Genomic DNA, 22,054 nt, shown 5'->3' with positions numbered 1-22,054 from the left:
GCCATTTTGTTTGTATTTGGTGTGGCTGCTTCAGAATGATGCATGAGATACAGCAGGGCTGGGGGGAGCATGCATAGTGCCAATGGAATATTCAGAGATATAGGGTGGGTAATATCTTTTATTAGACCAACTTCTGTTGGTGAGAGAGACAAGTTTTCGAGCCACAGAGAGCTCTTCTCAGGTCTGAAGAAGAGCTTTTGTGGCTCAAAAGCTTAAGAGCTCTCTGTGTCTCAAAAGCTTCTCTCTCTCACCAACAGAAGTTGGTCCAATAAAAGATATTACCTCACCCACCTTGTCTCTCCAATATCCTGGAACTGACATGGCTATAGCTACACTGCACACAATAATAGAATATTTAGAAAGTTAATGAACAAATCTCAAACAGGTTCTACGATGCATCTAAAAATGACAACTTTCTTTAGCTTGTAGCTTGACTAAATTTCAATGAATTTTCATAAAACCAGCAAAAGGCTGATCCAGGACTATCCTCCTCCCTAATTTCAAGTTCCTGCTCTAAATCAAGGAGGGGCTAGAGCTCTTTAAAAAATAGCTTGAGGAAAAATTTTAATATTAGCAAAATTACCTCTAACCTCATTCTCAAAACACCTGTACCACTTTTGCTGAAACTTTCCAGTCAAATTCCATCTCAGGCAAAAGCAGAGCATAGAAAATATTCCAAGATGCACCATGGCAGTTCAACCAGAGGAAGACTAGAGATCATAGGGGATGTGGTTCAGCCACCAAGTCCAGCCCACAGAGAAGAATGGGAGCATAAGGCACCTGAATGGGAGCATGAGGCACCTGGGGGAGTGGGCGAGGCAACATAGTGACAGATAATGTGGAAAAAGCTGAAGTACTCAATGCTTTTTTTGCCTCGGTCTTCACAGACAAGGTCAGCTCCCAGACTACTATACTGGGCAACACAGTATGGGGAGGAGGTGAGCAGCCCTCAGTGGTGAAAGAACAGGTTAAGGACTATTTAGAAAAGCTGGACATTCACAAGTCCATGGGTCCAGATCTAATGCAGCCCAGGGTGCTGAGGGGGTTGGCTGATGTGATTGCAGAGCCATTGGCCATTATCTTTGAAAATTCATGGCGATTGGGGGAGGTCACAGATGAAAAAAGGCAAATATAGTGCCCATATTTAAAAAAGAGAAGAAAGAGAACCTGGCAAACTACAGACTCACTTCAGTCCCCAGCAAAATCATGGAGCAGGTCGTCAAGGAATTCATTTTGAAGCACTTGGAGGAGAGGAAGGTGATCAGGAACAGTCAACATGGATTCATCAAGGGCAAGTCATGCCTGACCAACCTGATTGCCTCCTATGATGAGATAACTGGCTCTGTGAATATGGGGAAAGCAGTGGATGTGATGTATCTTGACTTTAGCAAAGCTTTTGATACAGTCTCCCACAGTATTCTTGCCAGCAAGTTAAAAAAGTATGGACTGGATGAATGGACTATAAGGTGGATAGAAAGCTGGCTAGATTGTCAGGCTCAACGGGTAGTGATCAACGGCTCGATGTCTAGTTGGCTGCCGGTATCAAGTGGAATGCCCCAGAGGTCGGTCCTGGGGCCGGTTTTGTTCAACATCTTTATTAATGATCTGGATGATGGGATGAATTGCACCCTCAGCAAATTCTCAGATGACACTAAACTGGGGGGAGAGATAGATATGCTGGAGGCTAGGGATAGGGTCCAGAGTGACTTAGACAAATTGGAGGATTGGGCCAAAATAAATCAGATAAGGTTCAACAAGGACAAGTGCAGAGTCCTGCACTTAGGAAGGAAGAAACCCATGCCCCGCTACAGCCTGAGGACCAACTGGCTAAGGAGCAGTTCTGCAGAAAAGGACCTGGGGATTACAGTGGACGAGAAGCTGGATATGAGTCAGCAGTGTGCCCTTGTTGCCAAGAAGGCCAATGGCATATTGGGCTGTATTAGTAGGAGCATTGCCAGCAGATCGAGGAAAGTGATTATTCCCCTCTATTCGGCACTGGTGAGGCCACACCTGGAGTATTGCATCCAGTTTTGGTCCCCCCACTACAAAAGGGATGTGGACAAATTGGAAAGAGTCCAGCGGAGGGCAACGAAAATGATTAGGGGGCTGGGGCACATGACTTACGAGGAGAGGATGAGGGAACTGGGTTATTTAGTCTGCAGAAGAGACGAGTGAGAGGGGATTTGATAGCAGCCTTCAACTACCTGAAGGGGGGTTCCAAAGAGGATGGAGCTAGGCTGTTCTCAGTGGTGGCAGATGACAGAACAAGAAGCAATTGTCTCAAGTTGCAGTGGGGGAGGTCTAGGTTGGATATTAGGAAACACTATTTCACTAGGAGGGTGGTGAAGCACTGGAATGGGTTACCTAGGGAGGTGGTGGAATCTCCATCCTTAGAGGTTTTTAAGGCCCGTCTTGACAAAACCCTGGCAGGGATGATTTAGTTGGGGATTGGTCCTGCTTTGAGCAGGGGGTTGGACTAGATGACCTCCTGAGGTCTCTTCCAACCCTAATATTCTATGATTCTATGATCTCCCATAAGGCACCAAAGCAGCTCAGGCAGATGTATATTAATGTCAAACTGACCCAAATCTAAATCTTTAGAGTCTATTCGATAAGCCAAAATATTTTGATTTGGGTCAGCTCAGCCCAAAACAAAATATTTCATTTTGATTTTCCCAATGGAAAATCGAACATTTTTGGCAAAGTTAAAATTTTGCCACAGAAGATTTCAATTTTTGCAGAATTTGCACTTTCCATTGAAAAACAATTTTTCATGGAAAATGTACATCCACTGTAGTTGCTACCAGCTTCTACTACAACACGTGCATTTTTATGACCACCGCTTTGGCTTGATTCTGATCTCACTGGTTTAAAACCAGGGTAATGCTATTAACTTAAATGGAATAACCTCTAATTTATACCAGTGTAAGTGAGATCAGAAACAGGCCTTGTGTCTTATTTCATACATATATATATATATATATATATATATATATTTGATTAGTTTTATAAAAAAACAAATTAGAATTTCTTATAGCCTTGTGGTATGTACAACTGTATTATAGTTATGCCCCTAATTATAATTCATAGTACATATTTCTAGAGAGGGATATTTTCAAAATCTGAGCTATTTTCTTTTTATTTTAAAACCCATTTTTAAGCCCTAATAGGCAAACATTTACTATATATTATATTCATGAATAAAGATATATATGTGAGTGTGAACAAAATCTGAAATTTGCCAAAATCTTTGGGGCTTAAATTGTTTATTTTATAACAGTGGTTTTCAACCTGTGGTCTATGGACCGTTGGGGGTTCACAGACTATGTGTAAGAGGTCCGTGAAAGGTTGTCATTACCATAGAACAGTGGTTTTCAACCTGTGGTCGGCGAACCCCTGGGGATCTGCAGGCTATGTCTAAGATTTCCAAAGGGGCCTGCACCTCATTCAAAAGTTGTTAGGGGTCCACAAATGAAAAAAAGATTGAAAGCCATTATTTTATAATATTATGCCTTGTTTGAGGTCCTAAGGAAAGAATAGTCATAATAATCTCAGCAGTATGTTTGCTTTCCAGGCTCACAAGGCTAAAGTGAGAAAAACTTTACAAACATATTTCAAGGGTTTCTAAAACACATTCAAGCAAGTTTCAAGATCAGCCAAATATTTTGATCCTCATGAAAAATAACAAGAGTCCAATCCTGTTCTTATTCATGTCAACAGCAGCTATATTAGGGCCCACAGGAGTCTTTTGCTTATTTAAAAAAATTTGTCTTTTAAAATCTATTTCTAATTGTAGTTCTGTCTTTCCAACCCGCAGCATATATCAGTGAAGTCTAGACCTCTTTGGGCCCAATATAATCATATGATTAATCATGCAAGTTTATGGTCAAATTTGGGCCAGTAAATGTATAATACAATATAAAAAGTAACCTTTGTGGGTTTGTATATTAAATCAAGGCTGCACTGTGTAATTTAGTTACATTTAAAAGAGTTGTTTATAATCCTTTATGTATTTTGACAAATCCAGCTGCCAAACAGTATTTAAACACTATTCTGATATATAAGTGGCCTTAACAATCATAAACTGATTTGAGCCTCTGCCATGAATGAATGTTAAATTCAAGCCCTAACACTCAACTCTAGAAGGGCTATTAAATCATCACATAAAGACTGGGTAAATCATGGGAAATATTTTCTGTATAAACAAAGGAAGAAAAGGATATGGTCCCAAAATAGTAGTTATCAATCTGATCCATAAAGAGAATAGCAGTCTTTTCAAAAATTCGCTCTCTTCATTTGTTTAATTCTGTCCTCAGTTGTCTGAAGGACACCATCCAAAATCAAATTCTATTGTATTTTATTTGTAACCAGGTGCTGCTAAATACACAAGGACACACCTTGCTATGGTAGGTCAGAATAACTTGCAAAAGAGGATACATTGTATCTTCATAAGAAGAAACCTAAAAATGATGTCTTGACATTTGCTTTTGAACATAGACTGAGTTTCATTTCCCTTTCCTTTATACTTTGCTTATTAATAAATAGAAAACCAGTAATTAGAAACAAACACACTGATATGTTGTGAACCTGTTAAAGAACAGCAGTTAAAGTGTACCCGTTGTTGCTTCCTACCTTATATACATTGATAGGAATATCAATGACAATATAGATAAGATCTCCGAGTGCCAGGCTAGCTATCAGCGCATTGGGGCCATTCCTCATACACTTGTTCTGGTAAATGATCCTCAGCAAAGTTGCATTCCCAACCAATCCAACGATGAAAATAATACAAGATATCACTGTGTTAATGTATTTGAAAGTGTCAGCAATTTTGGTCCGTTCGGAGCAATAGTCTGTTTTGTTGGGTACCATGGGTCGGATAGTAGTAAGGAGTAGGCTGGGCTCTAGTCCAGAGTAGGTGGTCAAATAGTTTCCAGAATCACTCAGATTGGTGTAATATCTGTCAGAACTGTCGCTGAGGCCACATCCAGCGACAAGCAGTAGCAAGGAGACTCTTAAACAAAAGGTTTCCATCCTAAAGTCTTGAATGGCAGGCACAATCAATGAAATACTTCTTTCAAAGTTTCAGTGTGATCCTTCTCACTTCTTCACCTATATGGAGAAACAAAACACAGATTGACAATCATCTTATTTCTCATTTCAAAAGAAGTGCTTGTACAGCTTGTTTTTTATACTAGTTAAGCTATCTTGGATAATAGATTACAAAATGAGCCAGAAAATCCCCATGGCATTTGAGGGGTAGTGCTAAAGAAATCCTGCCATATCACAAAAGTGTGTAGGAGTATTTGTCTATATAAGGGATAAAGCATTCCAGACAACAAGTGGTGGATAAGAGTTTTGTCACAAGACTTAGGCTTCCAAGTCGAGTAAATCAGCATGGGATGTCTTGGCGGCATTACTGATACTTTAGTCAAAAATTTTTTTAAAATTTTCCATAGCTGGAGTTCTGCTAAATAACAAAGCCACAACCCTAAATTCATAAATTCTATTTAAGGCCAGAATGTATTATTATTATTTGTTTTAATATTTGGTGTACTGCAAAAATGATGCTAAAGACCTATTTTTCTTTGCCATAATCATTAGCTGGCTTTTAAAATTTAAAAGCCCTGAATATATAATTTTCAAATCCAGTTCATGAATAAGTAGTTCATTTAGTGCCAGATCCAAAGCCCTCAGAAGTGAGTGGGGAGACTTATATTGACTTCAGTAGGCTTTGGATCAGGCCCTTAATGCTTTTAAATCTGCTACATATACCAGTAGGCTAGTAGAAATTTATCCTGGATATTTCAGAATTCCAGTGCAGCTCATGTTCAGATGTTAGCCGTAGATAAGTTAATTATAATTATATAAAAAGAAAACATGATAGATATTGCATACTAAATACTTGGCATGGCATTCCAAGGAATAACCCATGAAATCTGCAGCTTGTAAAGGGCACATCAGTAGCAGGACATTCTTCCACCACAAGTGTGACCCTGAGTAACAGAAAAGTCTGTGGCCTATTTACTGCAGTGGAGGATGGTTATCATCAATATTAGTAATGCTGCATCATGCTTCAGGTCATAGAAACCATTCTGGGATTCTCTTTTGTGAAGTTTAGTGCGCACTCCCAAGCCCCAAAGATTTTTTCCCCTTCCCTTCAGCTCAGTGTGACAAACTATCACAAGACATCTCTGTGTGAGCTAGGATAAAGTCAAGGGCAGTGTTGAGCCAAACTAGAGATTCAAAAGTCCAGTGTTGCATAATATTACTAGGAGAACTTGAATGAAGGAGTTGCAGAGATACTTTAAAGTTAATAAATTCCAGTATATGTGGAGATTCCCGAATAACAGTGAAGAATTTACAGTAGAAAGCAATGAGAGAGAGTTCACTGACACTGGGCCTTTGGGCACTATCATAATACAAATATTTAGTACTACTACCTACTATGCTCTTCCATTCCAGTAGGTGGTATGTAAAGAGTCATGAGTGTGTAACAGGAGCATACATATCCCTAATGTGTGTGTGTGTGTGCGTATTTTGCATAGAGTATATGTATGCCTGTGTTTGTCCTCAGTGGTACAAATTCTGACTCTACTACATTGGTGTAGCTAAAATCATAATCTGGCCCACTATATTAGTCTGTGTATATGATCTTAAACCCTAATGAACTGGATATCTGTCTAAGATATTTATTTAAAAAATGCTTGTTCTACTGGTATCTCAGGACCACTAGCAATACTTTGCACCGCTTTAGTGCTTTCAGTTTAGGATTCTAAAGCGCTTCGTAACAATTTTACAACAACAATTTTACAAATGGGGAAAACTAAGTCACCGAGAATTGCAGTGATTTATCCCATTCATACAATAAATCAGTGATACAGTGATACAGCCAGGTATAGAATCCAGATCTGATTTCTCTTTCTCAATTTATGAACTTTTTATGTGCAAATTTGATATATTACTTATATACCACATAAATGTGATGTCAACATGGCAGTTGTACAAACAGCATGAGGAACGATGGACAAAATACCCAAGACCCCAGGAAGAAACTTTTCCTGAAGAGGTAGCAAAATAAAATAAAAAAAAATTCCCATATACTAATTTCCAAGAACATGGATTCATGATATACATATTCAAGATATGGAGTCACTGACAAATCCTCCATTACTATGTGCTTGTTTTCAGTATGCCTGTATGTATGTGTAATAGCAGTGCACAAGCACCCCATTGCATGCAATATAATAATACTTGTGTTAACTGTCTGTAAGAATACAATATAATAGCCCATTGTATTTATGTAATCTCAGTATCTACAATAGCTAAGGAATTTCTGTGCATTTACAGGCCATATGCATGTGGTGTCAGTGTGTCACTAACACAAATGGTACACAAAATTTCTTACAAGCAGCATGGGACGCTGAAAACAAAACTCCTAACTTCCCAGCAACAAATATCCTGCTAGGGAGAGTAAAGCCAGGACAATCCCCATGCCAAGATTTCCAAAACCAAACCGGGCAGTTTGAAATGAATTGTTTAATTGATTAAACACTATTGAGATTTGTAAACATTTAATTCATTAAATTAAAAAGGCCAAAAGGCACACGAGGTTTAAAATGGGATCTAACAAACTTAACTAGGATGGAAGTTTCAAAGCAATTACAATAAAAAGTACTGAAAAAAATAATTTTCTTCTAGTTAGATCTCACTAAGCAAAGTGTAGTTGGTTGTGGGATATCTGCCCTTTTCCCTTCTTCCAACACAAAAGAAAACACCCTCCCTTCTAGCACTGTCAAAAGATCAGTTCCAAAATACAAGTGGCAAAGCATTACCATCCACAACTCCCCTTCAGTACTGGGTAACTGACATGCTCTATATATTTTAAACTTTTTAAAATAACATTTATTGCAAAGGTAAAATAAGATGCCTGATAACTAACACACACTTTTATCATCATCACCCAATCCCTTTCTGAATTGTTAAGGATAAGTGCTAAAACCATACCATGAAGCTCCCTCTAGGCTCTCACCCGGGGAATATGCAGCTGCTTCTGCCCCCAATTCCGTGCATAGGAGACTGCAAAACCACTCCAAGTGTAGTTCAGGCTGCTGCTGAGAATTGCCTCAGTGTGGCTTCTCCTGGGGAAGCCTTACCAAATCCTCCTTTCTCAATGTGACTGGGTGGGATTGGAAATCTCCACCTCCGCTGTATCAGCAAGAGAGAGAGAGAGACAGAGATGTCAGAACGTCCCCTCTTTCTGTCCCCTCCCCCATATACCCCCTCCTCCCCAAACCTCCAGCCCAGACTGAGACCCTGCCAATGTTAAACACAAAGGCTGCCTCCCGGGCACAAGGGAACAGTGAGTTCTTTAACCATTTCCTCCCTGAAATGGAGTTAACCTAATATGCTGGGTTCATTTAAGCAATAGATCTTAGAAATCCACTACAGTAGCTTTCTGCTAAAGAAGCCCAGGACAGCCCATTGAAATACTGGACAAATGAGCGAAATAGGAGGCATAAGACCGATAAGCACAGTGGGAAAACATTGGCTCTTGAAGATTTCCATAATCTTTGCTTTGTAATTTCCCATTTGTTATGATTAAAAGACTTTTACAAGAGACTCACTAAAATATGATTTGTAAAGTGTTAAAAAACCTGTATCCAGAAAGTCAGATTGCCCAGAGGCAGAATTCTCCAAACTGTGGTCCATGGATAGCTTGGTGGTCACATGTTGCTATATTTCCTCCTCCCGATTTCCAACTGCTAAAATGCATTAAAAAAGTCAGTGAAAATACATTACTTTTCCTAATATTGCTATGTTTCCTAATATTTCCTAGTATTATTCTTCCAGGTGAGCAATAACTTGTGTAGTTGTAGTTGCCTCAAAAATGTTAAGCATTTGTGAATGGGAGGGCATACTGTCCATGGAATTGCAGATGAGAGGGGAGATGTCCATGAGCCAGTCTCTCTATTCAAATGAGGTCCATGCTATCAAAAGTTTGAGAAGCCCCACCTTATGGTCATGAACCTTTTTCATTCTGAGAAAAATATGATTATCTCACCGAAGGCACCTGTCTCCACTCACAGGGCCTTAGGCACAGTAAAAAATTTGGGCTAGGATAAGTGTCGTATTAAAGCAATCCAGGAATGCAAGCACACTACAATCCAGGGCTCTGTGGGTATGTCTACACAACAACAACAACAAAACCCCACGGCTGGCCCATTCCAAGCAACTTGGGCGCATGAGGCTTGAGCTGCAGGGCTGTTTCATTGCTGTATAGACTTCTGGACTCGGGCTGGAGCCCGAGCTCTGGGACCCTGCCACCCCACAGAGTCATAGAGTTTGGGCCCTAGCCCGAGCCCGGACTACACAGCAATGAAACAGCCTCGCAGCCCAACCTTGAGTTGGCTGGCATGGGCCAGCCACGTTTTTTTCTTTGCTGTGTAGACATATCCTATCTGGCCCAGGGTCCACCTGCGGTTGGTGTGGCAAAAGCAGAAGGGCCCACTTCTCTCTCAGAGAAACAGAGGTGTCAGGGCCTTTCTCCACCCCCCAAAAATGGCAGCAGGGGCCAATGTCTCTTTGGGAGCAGCAAAGGTCCTCTTTCTCCAGTAGAGAGGCAGAGGAGGCAGCAAGTGATAGCCTGGTCCTTACCCCAGCAGTTGAGGTGCACCTGATTGGGTAGGTGGGAAGATCCTTCCCAGAATGTTCTGCTGGGATGGTGCTGATAGTGCCTCTCCCTACCAACCTGAGCACTCTGAGCACTAGGTCTTGGAGTTAACACCCCCATTGAAATTAATAGGGCAGTTTACTCCTCTTGGAGCTATTGTTTCAGGATCTCTGCAGACGTTCCAGTATCAGTTACATTTAGCTTATGTTTTCAAGCTCTTCTTTTAAGCCACCAGGGCTGGAAATATTTTTTAAATGAAAGCTCAGATTTTGATGTAATCACATGCCAAAGCTTGGGTCTAGGCAAAGGCCTGTAGTGCCCATGTTTTCATTCAGCCCTGGCTGAGATGATCTGATACTCCATGAAAGCTAACCAATGTTGTCTTTGAGCCCCTGGCTGAAGCCTTTTAAGATCTTCATTTCAAGAGCTAATTTTGTCTTCCCAAATGGTTACACCAGTGGAATAGCTTTATAAACTTTTGTGGACTCCTTTTTGAGCACTAAAAGACAACCCTGCTCAATTTGATGTCAACATTTGCAGTTCTAAAAGAATAAGAACAGATTAGGAAGAATGGATCAAGATGGTGGAGCCACACAGTCTGCAGAATGTGGAGATTTGGTAACCAGATCATATGAGAAATTCATTTATACTTGCTCTGAGTATTGGATAGTAAATTTTCAGAAACTGAAATGTCTCTAAAATCCTCTTTTAGACCAACTAAGTGAAAAGTTTGATAGATTTCAAAATCAGATAACAGCAGTGGAAAAAAGAGTTGTGGCATCTGAATCAGTCCAAACAACAGGCACTTTTATGTATCTCCTAGAAAACCAGCTCACCTACTTGATGAGTAAGAACACTGACTATCTTAAAAGAAACATAATCCCTTGTTTAGAAACTCTTCAGAAGCCTGAAATTTGCAAAGTCAAGCAGAAAAGCTTAACTCAACATATCTTAAGGCATATTTTACATTAAATTAATGCTGGTATATAATTAAACTGGCAATATTGTTTGTTAAATGAAAGGTATTTAAATAATTCATATTTATTAGTTTTATTGTACATACTTAGAGTCACTGATATGTTTTTATTAGGAATCATCATGTGTAAAAATTGTATTGACAATCATTGATGATCCAGACTGAGTGCAGTCTGCACTTTCCATATAATCAATAGACTAAGCATGCATTAAGGCGGCCTATATGAAATACCATTTATATCTTTCTCATAGACTCTCTAAACAGTCTCAACATCCTATTCCTTTCCTATGGCCTATTGATCCTAATGCCTAACTTGCTGAATAGGAGTAAACTTGAATTTCTGCTCTCATTCAAGCCCACATCTTACCTTACTGATTTACAACTAATCCAATCAATTTGGAAGGTTCAAACAACACACTCCAAAATATGCCATGTTTAGTTTTATGTATTTAATATTAAACAAAATAAGAAAATTTCATAGTACTTGTAAAGCTCTCTCTCCTACAAATTACAATAAAGATAAAAAAAGAGAAAAGAGAGAGAGGGCTGTTACCATAGTACATAATTCTATTATTGCCAGTCAGTCTATCTAGTGTTAACTATACAGTATGACAATATTAATGTATGGTTAATAATGGTTCTGTGTTCTTTAATGACTGGACCTTTGTTCTGTCTTTAATCGTGACAGTTTACCCTCAGCAGGGTGGTGTATTTAGTTTTAATGTATCTAAAATCTGGTTTAATTTAGAAGTTTCATATAATTAGTGAGCCAATTACCAGCTAGTTTATCTATAGACAAGGCTCTTAAGTTTTTGTTTTTACCGAAAAATTCCTGAGGTTTACAAAAGTTATTCAGTTTTCATCAATTTTCACCTGAATTTTGAGTACATGTATGCAAGTACATGAAATTACTGATTATATTAAGAAAATAGAATAGATTACAGTAGGTAGATGTGTTTATGCTAATAAATTAATTTAATTGTAAATGTGAGGCTGTCTGTAAAGTGAGGAAATGTAGTGGAAGGTACACACATGCAGACATATGGCAAAAACAACTCCCCAGACCCAGCTTCCCTGTGCTGCAAGGAGAGATGGCAGCTTGGTAACTTGGGCAGACCCTATGGGAGCCCAGAGGGATTCCCCCATACCCAACTCCCTCCCACTCTGGAAAGGGAGAAAGCTGCTTGGTGACGTGGGCGACCCAGGTTATCGAATTGCCATCTCTCCTTCTGGAGTGGGTAGCAGAGTCAGAAGTACTCCTTCTTTTCTCTGTTGCTTTTCTTCTGTTCTCCCATCCCCCAATATTGACCCTGATATTTGCCCAGAAACTCTGAGTTGATTTTTTTGTAGTGTTTTTCACCCATTTTTACTTTTTTTTAATCAAGACATGGGAAATTCTAAAATAAATAAAATCTGAAAATGAAACCTTACCTACAGAGTACCCTACAGAGTAAAACAACATTAAGCAAAATGCAATTTGCCATAGATACTGAGAAGGCATTCAATAGGGTTTTTTGGGTCTACATTCTTTTAGTACTAGAGAAATTTTGGCCTTCATTATCTGTAAGTCTCTGTATACATTTCTTTATTTGAACAGATCCCGATTAGAGACATTCTCCTGAAAAAGTGGCACAGCGCAAGGATGTTCTCTTACCTCTCCTGACAGGTTTCTCCATCAAACCACTTGCAATAGCTTTAAGAGATTCAGAGCATCATAACATTCATGATGACATGATTATTGGCTGTGCAGATGGACATCCTATTATATTTCAGTGAAACACAAGCTTCCATTCTATACCTTAAATAATTCTTAAAGGCGTACAGGACTATGTTTTGAGAGCTGAAGCGAGTGACCTTTCAATGAGATACTAAGTACTTTCTTATGCTGATGGTCCCGTGAGGAATTCAGGTGTCAAAGGAGCACAACTTTTACCCAGTTTAACTAAACTGATAATGTTAAACCTGCAACTCCTTTTATACACTTGCCCTTCAAAGGTGGCATAATTTAGCATTATCTATGTTTGGATGAGTTAACTGGATTAAAATTAATGTTACCTGAGTACGATAGTACCCACAAGTCTTTCTAGTACTGCTACCTGGTTGGTATAAAAAAAGGAGTAGATAAAATGAATATGCTACAATTTTTATAGCTTGAAAAGTGCCCATAAATCCATTTGCTGAGGTTTAAAAGAAAGAAAGCATACAAAGATACTAACACCCTCCCTGTCATTGCAATCTGGACAACGGTAATTTAAAATGCTTGGAACAGGTTGGATTTTACAGAAAAACAGCTCTCCAGGGCAAAACATTGAAACAGCTTGTTACTTTTATTCTTTCCAACTTGATTTATGACAGATATTTGTCTCCCTCAAGAGATCAGACAAAATCCTATCCTAGGGAACATTCTGCAAATATGGAGAAAAATAATTGGGTACCTTGGTGTAATGCCAGAACTCACAGTGGCTTCCTGGATGTATGGGCCATCAGGTTTTCCTCCAGGACTGGATGATGCTAACTTTAAACGATGAGATGCCAAAGGTCTGTGAACCATTGGAGATATTTTCCATGGCATAACACTAACAGAACTTTGTACAGTTCAGAATTAAATTTAATCTAGCGTCTTGAGCTTTCTCTGTGTATCTACAAGTTAGCCAGTAGTTCTCAACCTATTTACCATTTTGGGCCAATCCAATACTACCTGTATGGCCCTGAGGATGTAACATGGGCTGCAGCTCTGTGCTGTTTGGGCCGCAAGTGGCTTGCGGGCCACAGGTTGAGTTAGACAGTTCCTAGACCAAGTTATTTAAAAAAGAAACTGAACAATGAAGAAGAAGCAATTAGAAGATGGTAGCTAACCCAAGTAAGCTTCTGTCTCTCCCATACAACTGCATCTCCGAGGAACACATAATAGTGTATAAGCCAAATTCTATAACCTGCACTCAAGACATTAAAATTCCTCTTAAGAATAATCAATAGCAGAAAGCATTTGAAAACTCCATTGAGGTCTCTATTTGCAGCACCCCTAAGCAAGTGCAGTACTTTGTGGTGCATAGACTTTAGTATTTTCCTCCATTTTCGAAGGAAAATAATCCAGATATACATTTGTTCATGTTCCTAAATGTGATTATCAACCACCCTCACTGATACATTATTTATGGAGTTGCTGTAACATAAACCCATTTTGGGCACTGATCTCCACCTTTTCATATATCCAGCATGGCAACTGACTCAATGTTTACACCTGTGATGGGGTATACAAACCTCGCACCACTAAGGAAGGGGTTAAGCAGCTGCTCTGGGCCTAGGCAGCCCCAACCCATCACACCTGCAAAAGCATGCATGGCTTGGAGGAGGAGCTCAAAAGGGGAGCAGGCCAGCTCAGTAAGGCATCAGACTGTAGAGGTTAGCTGACCTACATTTCTGAGCTCCTGCAGTCTGAGGCCTTACTGTAGTATGGCCAAACCCAAAGAGAAGAGACTTGGGAGTTGTAGGTCTGAGAATTTATCTTTGATTTCCACTTATTTAATGTCTTTACTTTACCCGTTGGAAAAGAGAGGACTGGTAGGAAGTGTGATCCAGGGAGACAACAGTATAGCACTTTGGTACTGCAGGATGTAGCTGCCTACACTGGGCCCTGCATGGGAACGCGGTGGAGAGGACTGGCCTACGAACCCCTAAGGTGTGCCAAAACGGAAGCAGATCCCTGATACAGGGAGTCTAAGGGAGAGAAGGTCCTGAAGCCTGAAGGACAAGACACCGAGACCTCAACTCATAGGGAGACCCAGAGTCCCACAATTAACCCAGAGAGCTACTCTTTTGTTGAACTCTTCATATACCCAGAAAGGGGCAGACTCGAAACATGTGACCTGATCAGAGGGGGCTGTCATGGAAGGACCAGATCACCGCAGCACCAGAGCAACTGTCAACAGGGGCATCCTCTGGATCCCTGATTTTGTACTTATGACCCTCACTCTTGACCCTGTTCTTCATTAGTTGTCCCCCATCCTCATTTGAATCCCGTGTCCAGTAGCTCCTCCCCTTAGGTGGGGGGAGGGGCCTTCAGATGTGGGCGGGCTTGCACCCACTTGCCTCCCAGACTTCAATAGGTGTGAACTGGGGCACCAGGAGAGAAGAGGGCCTGCCACGCCCTGCCTGACCACTAGATGAATGAACCCCTTCACAAAACCATTATTATACATTCTGGGAACCAACCTTATGTGTGGCTAGCATTGTAGGTAATGGAATATAATGTCTGAGGGAACGTGTATATTAGTAGAGATGCAAAGAATGAAATATTTTAACTGATCTAATATCATACTCATTGAAGTTTGTAAAAATCTGATTGCTTTTCATAAAATACACAGAAAGTCACGGTTTCCCAGTAAGTGCTTTATTTACAGTATGTTTCCTGTAATGACATATTTACTCCACCTAAATGATAAGCGCAAATAAACCCTCTATTCCTGTGCCAAGTACAACTTATTCTCTCCCTTCTTTCATCATGTTCCCAGAGTACTATAGCCACTAATAACACGAATTTATAATTCAAAGTAAATTATAAGGAGGACATTTTTATATTAGCTCATCATAATTAGGTAGATGTTCAGAGTAGTGCCACCGAAGAATCTCCATGGTGGCCTTGTAGTGGCTTAGGCACAAGGCTGTGATGGAGTGCGAGGAAAGGATAGAGGATCCATGTTTAAATGACGTAGTAGAGCCAACACCTTGTGCAATTGGTTCAGGAAGAGCTGCAGCTGCTATTCCAGCCCATAAATGAGAATATTAGTCAGGGGTTGAGGATGTGGAATGGGCTTTGGAGCTGTGTTGCAGCCTGTTGTGGTCTCACCATCCCAGAGCATCCCCTCAAGGTGTGACACAGTATTTCAGAGACTCTGCTTTGCTCTCCTCCTCAAGACCTCAGTGGTCTGGTACAGTGGTGACTTGGTCCTCCTGCCAGGTCATATTATAGTTCCTCCCCTTCTGGGGTATTTATGTGCCAGACAAATAGTGCCTGGCAAATAGTGATAACCTACACAACCTCTTCCGTCCCTCCTGGGCTCCTCTTCAGCCTCACTTTTCTTCCAGAGCAATGGAGTCCCTCAGCAAATCTTAAAAAAAAAAGCAATTTTTTCCGGTGCTCCTTGTCTTGAGCTTTTATTCCATTTTACACTCTTCCCATTGCTCCACTCTTCTGCAGAACATCAGCCTACATGACTACCTCCTTGGAATCTTGCCCCGGTTTCAAGGCCCACAAAGAGCTAACTCCACTCCTTTCCCATAGATACCTGGCCACCTGGCTTCCCTCAGGCCCTTCCCACAGAAAAAGAACTCCAGGCCACCTCTTTCTTGCAGGGCCGGCTCTAACTTTTTTGCAGCCCCAAGCAAAAAAAAAAAAACGAGCACCGCCCCGTCGTAACAACCCCCCCCCCAGCGCCGCCTCGCCGAAACAAAAACAAAACCCCCTGAGCGCCGCCCCGCCAAACCAAAAAAAAACCAAAACCCAAGTGCCACCCCGCCGAAACAACAACAACAAAAAACCCCCCGAGCGCCGCCCTGCCGAACCAAAAAAAAAAAAAAAACCCGAGCGCCGCCCCGCCAAAACACCCTCCCCCCCGCGAGCGCCGCCCACCGAAACGAAACAAAACAAAACAAAAAAAACGGAGCGCTGCCCTACCACCCCAAGATTGGCTGCCCCTTAGAAGGTGCCGCCCCAAGCACGTGCTTAGTCAGCTGGTGCCTGGAGCCGGCCCTGCTTTCCTGGGTCTACTTTTCACACTGCACTAAACTCCTTCCCTTTAACTCCTCCCTCCTGAGTCTGACTCACCTTTGAGATGTAACAAAATGGGGCTAAAAGAGATCTTGAGCTCTTGTTTGGTGTGCAGTTTATACACCCATTCACACAGCCTCTCCCACTGATCCTGATTTGGGGGCATGTGAATTTTACCTTCCAAATTTCTCTGCACTCCACTTGTACAGAGTGTGACTTCTCAGGCTCTCTGTGAGTGTAGTGGATTTCACCCTCTATCGGAAAGATGTAAGGCTCCTCCAGTTTAATATACCTTATTACAGTTGTGCTACACTTGGTTACCCATAGATTACATTATCCTGTATATAAATGAAATTATTTTAGAGAAGAATGATACAAAAGCTACAATAAGAAAGGAGATCACTGGCCTTTTAGCATGCAGCTTGGAGAATCGCTAACCTGAATCATTTACTGTCTTCAATTACTGACCCTTTCTGCGTCCCCCAGGAGTATTTTTTCATATTTTGTTTGAAATTATAGTCTAAGAATAAACCCAGGAAACAGTGTCTGGGAGAGGTAGGAAGTGCTGCTCTGTGTTATAGTTTGTCAGCATCAAACCATTGGGGATATAAAACAAAATGTTACGTTTCCTTGCCTCTTTAAACATGAAAATTGTTACAGTAGTTTTCCATTTACTGGGAAAAACTACCATAAGCAGAGAGTATCAGCATCACAAAGAATATACCATGTCAAGCCACAACCCCCCCACCCCCCACCAAACATATTTCATCCAAGATCCCTGGTTTGCAGAGAGGGGAGGGGATTTTATGAAAGAATATAAGTAGTAATAACTCTGTACTTTTACTCTTCATATATTTTTGACAGGTTTCCATGCCCCCTGTTATATTTTGTTCCACCCCCTTTTGCCCCAGGAGTTGACTGTATGCAGCAAAGTCCCTCTTACCTGTCCCAGGAGCCCCAGGTATCATGTTTGGACATGTGCATTTTTGGTACTATTGACCACTTTGAGGGCGAGGGATTTTTAAATTTTATTTAATTTATCCTTACTGAAATCATTAAAATAAATGAATAACTATAGATTTCATGCCTTTTCCTCATTTTAAGGGGAACATATGCTTGTTATGCATTTAGTACACATCTAAAGTTATTAAAATTGTACAAAATCAACAAAGGAGAAGTGTCAATACATATATCCATAAAAGTTATTTTTTTTAAAAAAAGCACAGAAAGCACAAAAAAGGCAGAGCGAAGAGAAAAGCATCTCACCTCATAGACTGTTACTAGCCAAATGGCAGAAACTCCTGTTCTTTGACCTGATGGAATCATATACTGTATCATAAAATATTAAATTGCATTACATTTCATGAAGATTTTTCTAACCCTATGGCCTTTTGTGGAATTATTCATTGTGGTACATTAAATTGTAACTGAAAGATAAAATACCATCCAAAATGAGCATGTATGTAGATTTCTTTAGAAAACTTTTTACAAAACTTATGCTAATTTAGCAATTAGCCTTATTTGTTTTTTAATTCCGGATCAGGAATAAAATTTCCTCTTTTTATACAATTCCTTTAACAATCGTCTTGCAAAACAGATAGAGAACCTAATGTAGTTACATGCCAAACCCTTATTCAAATTTCCCTTATTCCATTTACTCAAAGTAATGTCTTCCTTCATAACGTTGTATCCTTACTGGAAATTAGCAACTGTATTAGAGGCCTCATAATTTTAGAAAAGTTTTTGAAGGACAGATAAATTAAAAGAATATTTTAGCAAATTATACTACATATACATTTTAGTAATAAAACAAAAATAGCAATGGAGTATTCGGGAAACCTATATTTTAGTTTTTGGGAGACAGTAAATACATACAAAATATTCTCCTGAAAATTCTATACAGTATGTCTTTTCTTGACTTTTTAAAATTAAAAACTGCCATTTTTTCCATATTTTTCTGTTAAACATACAATTTTTAATCATGTCTATGAAATAAAAAATAACATCAAATAAAGTCTTAAAAATAAACTATACTAAACTTTCAAAAGTTTAACATAAAAAAACAGAGTATGGGGGTAAGAGCTGACTTCGATTTTAGGGGAAACTTTGACAACGGATTGAATTTTTTTGGGTTTGAAACTGTTTTGTATCCATCCTTTGATAGTGGTCGTGCTAGAGCATGGACAAGCATTTGTCATGCAGAAACTCTACCAGACTTCATGAGGCATTATTGTTTTGCCAAACTATCTAATTGCTCTGTCACAGGGTATCAGAATATATATAGAATATGTAATATTTAATAAAAGCACTGGGCAGATGACATACTTGGTGATATTTTGTAATAGTACCTGCAAAGCAACTATTACATTTATTTGTTTTTGTTTTATTTTTCATCACACTGAAGGGGCGCTAAAGAATTATTTTTCCTGTTCTTATATACAAATTTACATTATACTTTTATATAAGATGTAACTCTAGTTAATTTACAGTGTTAAATAATGTACGATAATATATGATATACCTGAGAAATTACTGAAAAAAAGAGGCATTATGGTGACTAAAGCCTTAATTCAGGTCATTAGACCTTTTATGATAAACAGTATGTCTAACAGAAGGATATTGAGAAGATGGAAGTTTTTGATTAAAAAAGAGAATTTGGGAAAAGAGGAAGGGAGTGTGGGGGACAGCCTTTACCTCTATCCTTCATGAAGTTACAAAGCTATGGTTTGTCTTTTTATTTTTATTTTTTAACTAGTAAAACCCATGGGTAAATGATGGATTTTTTCACTGTACCCTGGAATCTAAAATTTTCTTCACAATTTACAGATGATGAGCCTTTAGTACAGTTATCTCCTATCTTTCTATGTAGAGAAGGTTTTGTTTGGCTATTATTTTATTTTTTTTGCATGCTGTGCAAAATTTTAAAAACAAGCTAATGCTATTTTTAAAGGTTGGTAGAATGTATCTTTTAATCATTGTAATGGAATTTTTTTTTACACCACCTCTTCCCCTTAGATTAAGACAAAATGTTGATGAGAGGTGCTGTGTAGGGGTGTGAGCTAGAAGTTACAGTTTCTGTAAAATGAACTGTACAATTTAAAGTTTTATACAAGTGCAGGAAAATTAATTCTTCTGGGCTGCTTCAGTATGATGATAAATAAAATGGGGAAAGAGTAATTGGTTTGCAGATAGTTCTATTCTTCTTCCTTTTTATGCCAAGAGAGGTGATTAACAACATTCAAATAAACAAACCCAGATTAGTAAACCAGTGAATAACTTCGGAAGTGGATTGGTTTAGCTTGGTGGAGTTACCTTGTAGCTATAAAATATTGCTACAAATGTAAAACTGTTTTGTTTTGACTGTAACACAGCTTTTTTATCAGTCAAAAATGTCTGGGCTTGGAGATGTGCACCAGTGTGGCTCACAGTGCTTTGCCAATGGCTTTCCACCCCATCATTCTGTTAGGTTTCATCTTAAGTCACAGCTATTAGTTTAGGGTCCAACATGTGTCAATGTATAAAAGTTGTTGCTTTTGAGGTACTTCTGTAAAATACCACTAATGTGTAATGACAAGCATATTTGTTATGTTACAGTGTTTTTCTTCCCAGTCAGAAATGACCAATTGTGTGGTTTTGCCTTTGTATATATGCCCAATCCTCCTGTTGCAACTTTGCAAAGAATATCATTTGCGATGAATAATTTGACTGACTCAATTATATGCAGGGTATCTGGAAAAATGGAGATTGCCGTGGCTACTTGAAATTCAGTCAACTGCAGTTTCTTTTGGAGACATTCTGACTCGCCTATTCTTGACTGATTTCTACTAGAAGCCTACTTGTTCAGATGATGAAATCTGTGTAAAGAAGACAAATGCTCAGACTGGCAGGACTAAGAGTCAAATTTTTTTTTGAATAGTAGAAAACTTCCCAACAGCAAGAAGCCAGATTTTTTTTTAAAGAGCCTTGAGGTTAGGTTGGTCAGGCCGAATGGTTGTTTATGTTTAGAGTAACTCTTCAGCGAAATATCCAAATTCATAACTACGCAGTGGAGAAAAAAACCGTTCTAATGATTCAGGATTAACAGGCTATGGATAAAAGAGTTTAGGGATCATTAGTGTCTTTAAGGTACAGCCATGTGTTGGGGGCATTAAGAAATTGCACTGCTCCAGGGAGAGCATGCTTTCTGATACACTCTTCAGGGTTACTGCATATTCACCCCCACATGGCTGACCAACTTTGTGGCCAATGTGTGAAATGGTACACTCCTGACAACTCATTCTCCCTACCCTCTTTAGGGTATCTTATACCTGAGGAGGTTCATGGAGGGCTCAAGGACTGATATTGTGTCCCCTGCTGGGCAGGGATGTAAAGGGCAGGGCTCCTTCACCACTGCTTCCCCCTCCTCTACTGTACACTTGTGAAGCATCTGGGCACAATCTGGCCTGATCCTAATCCCTTCAGCCCTGATTCAGTAGCCCATCCTAATTTAAATACATGCTTGACTTTAATCCAATTGACTTCAATGCGCTTAAATTCTTTGCTGAACTAAGATGGATTTATGTATGTACTTAAATATGCTTTTCTGAATTGGGGCCTTTGAGGGCAGTAAGAGTTTGTCTATTGAGCAGGTTGGTTCCTTTTATCATAAAATCACAGTCCAGAAATGATCTCTCTCTCTCTCTCTCTATAAAAAAAAAAAAAAGGAGTTTTTCTTCTGTAGGATTAGATTTTAGTGAGTTGGGTCTGGATATACCAGCTAATTCAGGATGAAAGTCGTAAAAGACCTGGAATGTTTTCCAGTAGATAAAGCTCTTAAGTTAAAGTCTCCTGCTATAGATGCAAAATGTTTCTTGTCACACAGAGCACAATGTGTTGACTGAGTCCATGCAAGCGATGTGGGAAAATAAATATGAATGACCTTTTAAATGTTGTGGTTTTCAATGTTTAAAATAATTTTCTTTTAAAAATTGTGTTTATTGGTATTTTTTGTCTGCAGAGTATGTTCATAAGTAGACATATGGCATTGCAGGTACACGTAATATGTAACAATTGTTTATATGCAGAGTGAAATGATATAGGTTCTCTTTACATTGGTCTCCTAGTTGATTTATAAAGCTTTGGTATTGTTTGGCAGTTTTACTTCTTCTCAGTCTGGCTCATTCCATTTAATTTCCATTAATCTAGTATGTATCCCTTTCTCATCCACATAGGGACTGTTCACTAAGGATATTTTTATTATTGCTATAAAACATATGCAATCACATCAAAGAGCTGGGAGACCAAGTATGTGCATGCCTGAACACTGAAGGGGTCATGTCCTCTCAGCTCCCACTAGTTGTGGTGGTGCCTACGTACATCAAATCTTCTTTACTTGTTCTATATTACAGAAATACTAATAATTCCAGGAAAAAGAACCAGGAGATAGTTTCACCCTTTTACTTTTTTACTGCATCAAATCAAACATTTCCTGGATACTTGAAATTAAACTGCCATTTCGACTGGAAACCTAGTAACAATGATATGCATTTACAATAAATAATATAAAATAAATAATATCAAAATTAAGGAACTATTTTGAGATCCTCCACATTGATCATGAGCCCCATGCAGAATTATGCTTGGTTATTTACTGTAACAG

General features: G+C 39.3%; 1 protein-coding gene across 2 annotated transcripts in view; it reads right to left on the bottom strand.

The window, feature by feature from the left end:
* EDNRA (endothelin receptor type A) overlaps positions 1-5,034 on the bottom strand; it is a 38,452-nt gene extending 33,418 nt beyond the window's left edge. For both annotated transcript variants that reach the window (XM_065405074.1, XM_065405075.1), the window contains exon 1: positions 4,633-5,034. In XM_065405074.1, coding sequence (XP_065261146.1) covers positions 4,633-5,034 — 402 coding nt within the window. The remainder of the gene's footprint in view (positions 1-4,632) is intronic.
* Between the last annotated feature and the right edge of the window lie 17,020 nt (positions 5,035-22,054).

Source organism: Emys orbicularis, chromosome 5 (assembly GCF_028017835.1).
Source record: "Emys orbicularis isolate rEmyOrb1 chromosome 5, rEmyOrb1.hap1, whole genome shotgun sequence".
NCBI lineage: Eukaryota > Metazoa > Chordata > Testudines > Emydidae > Emys > Emys orbicularis.
Note: the sequence above shows the minus strand (reverse complement) of the source record. Positions and strands in the feature narration are given on the sequence as shown.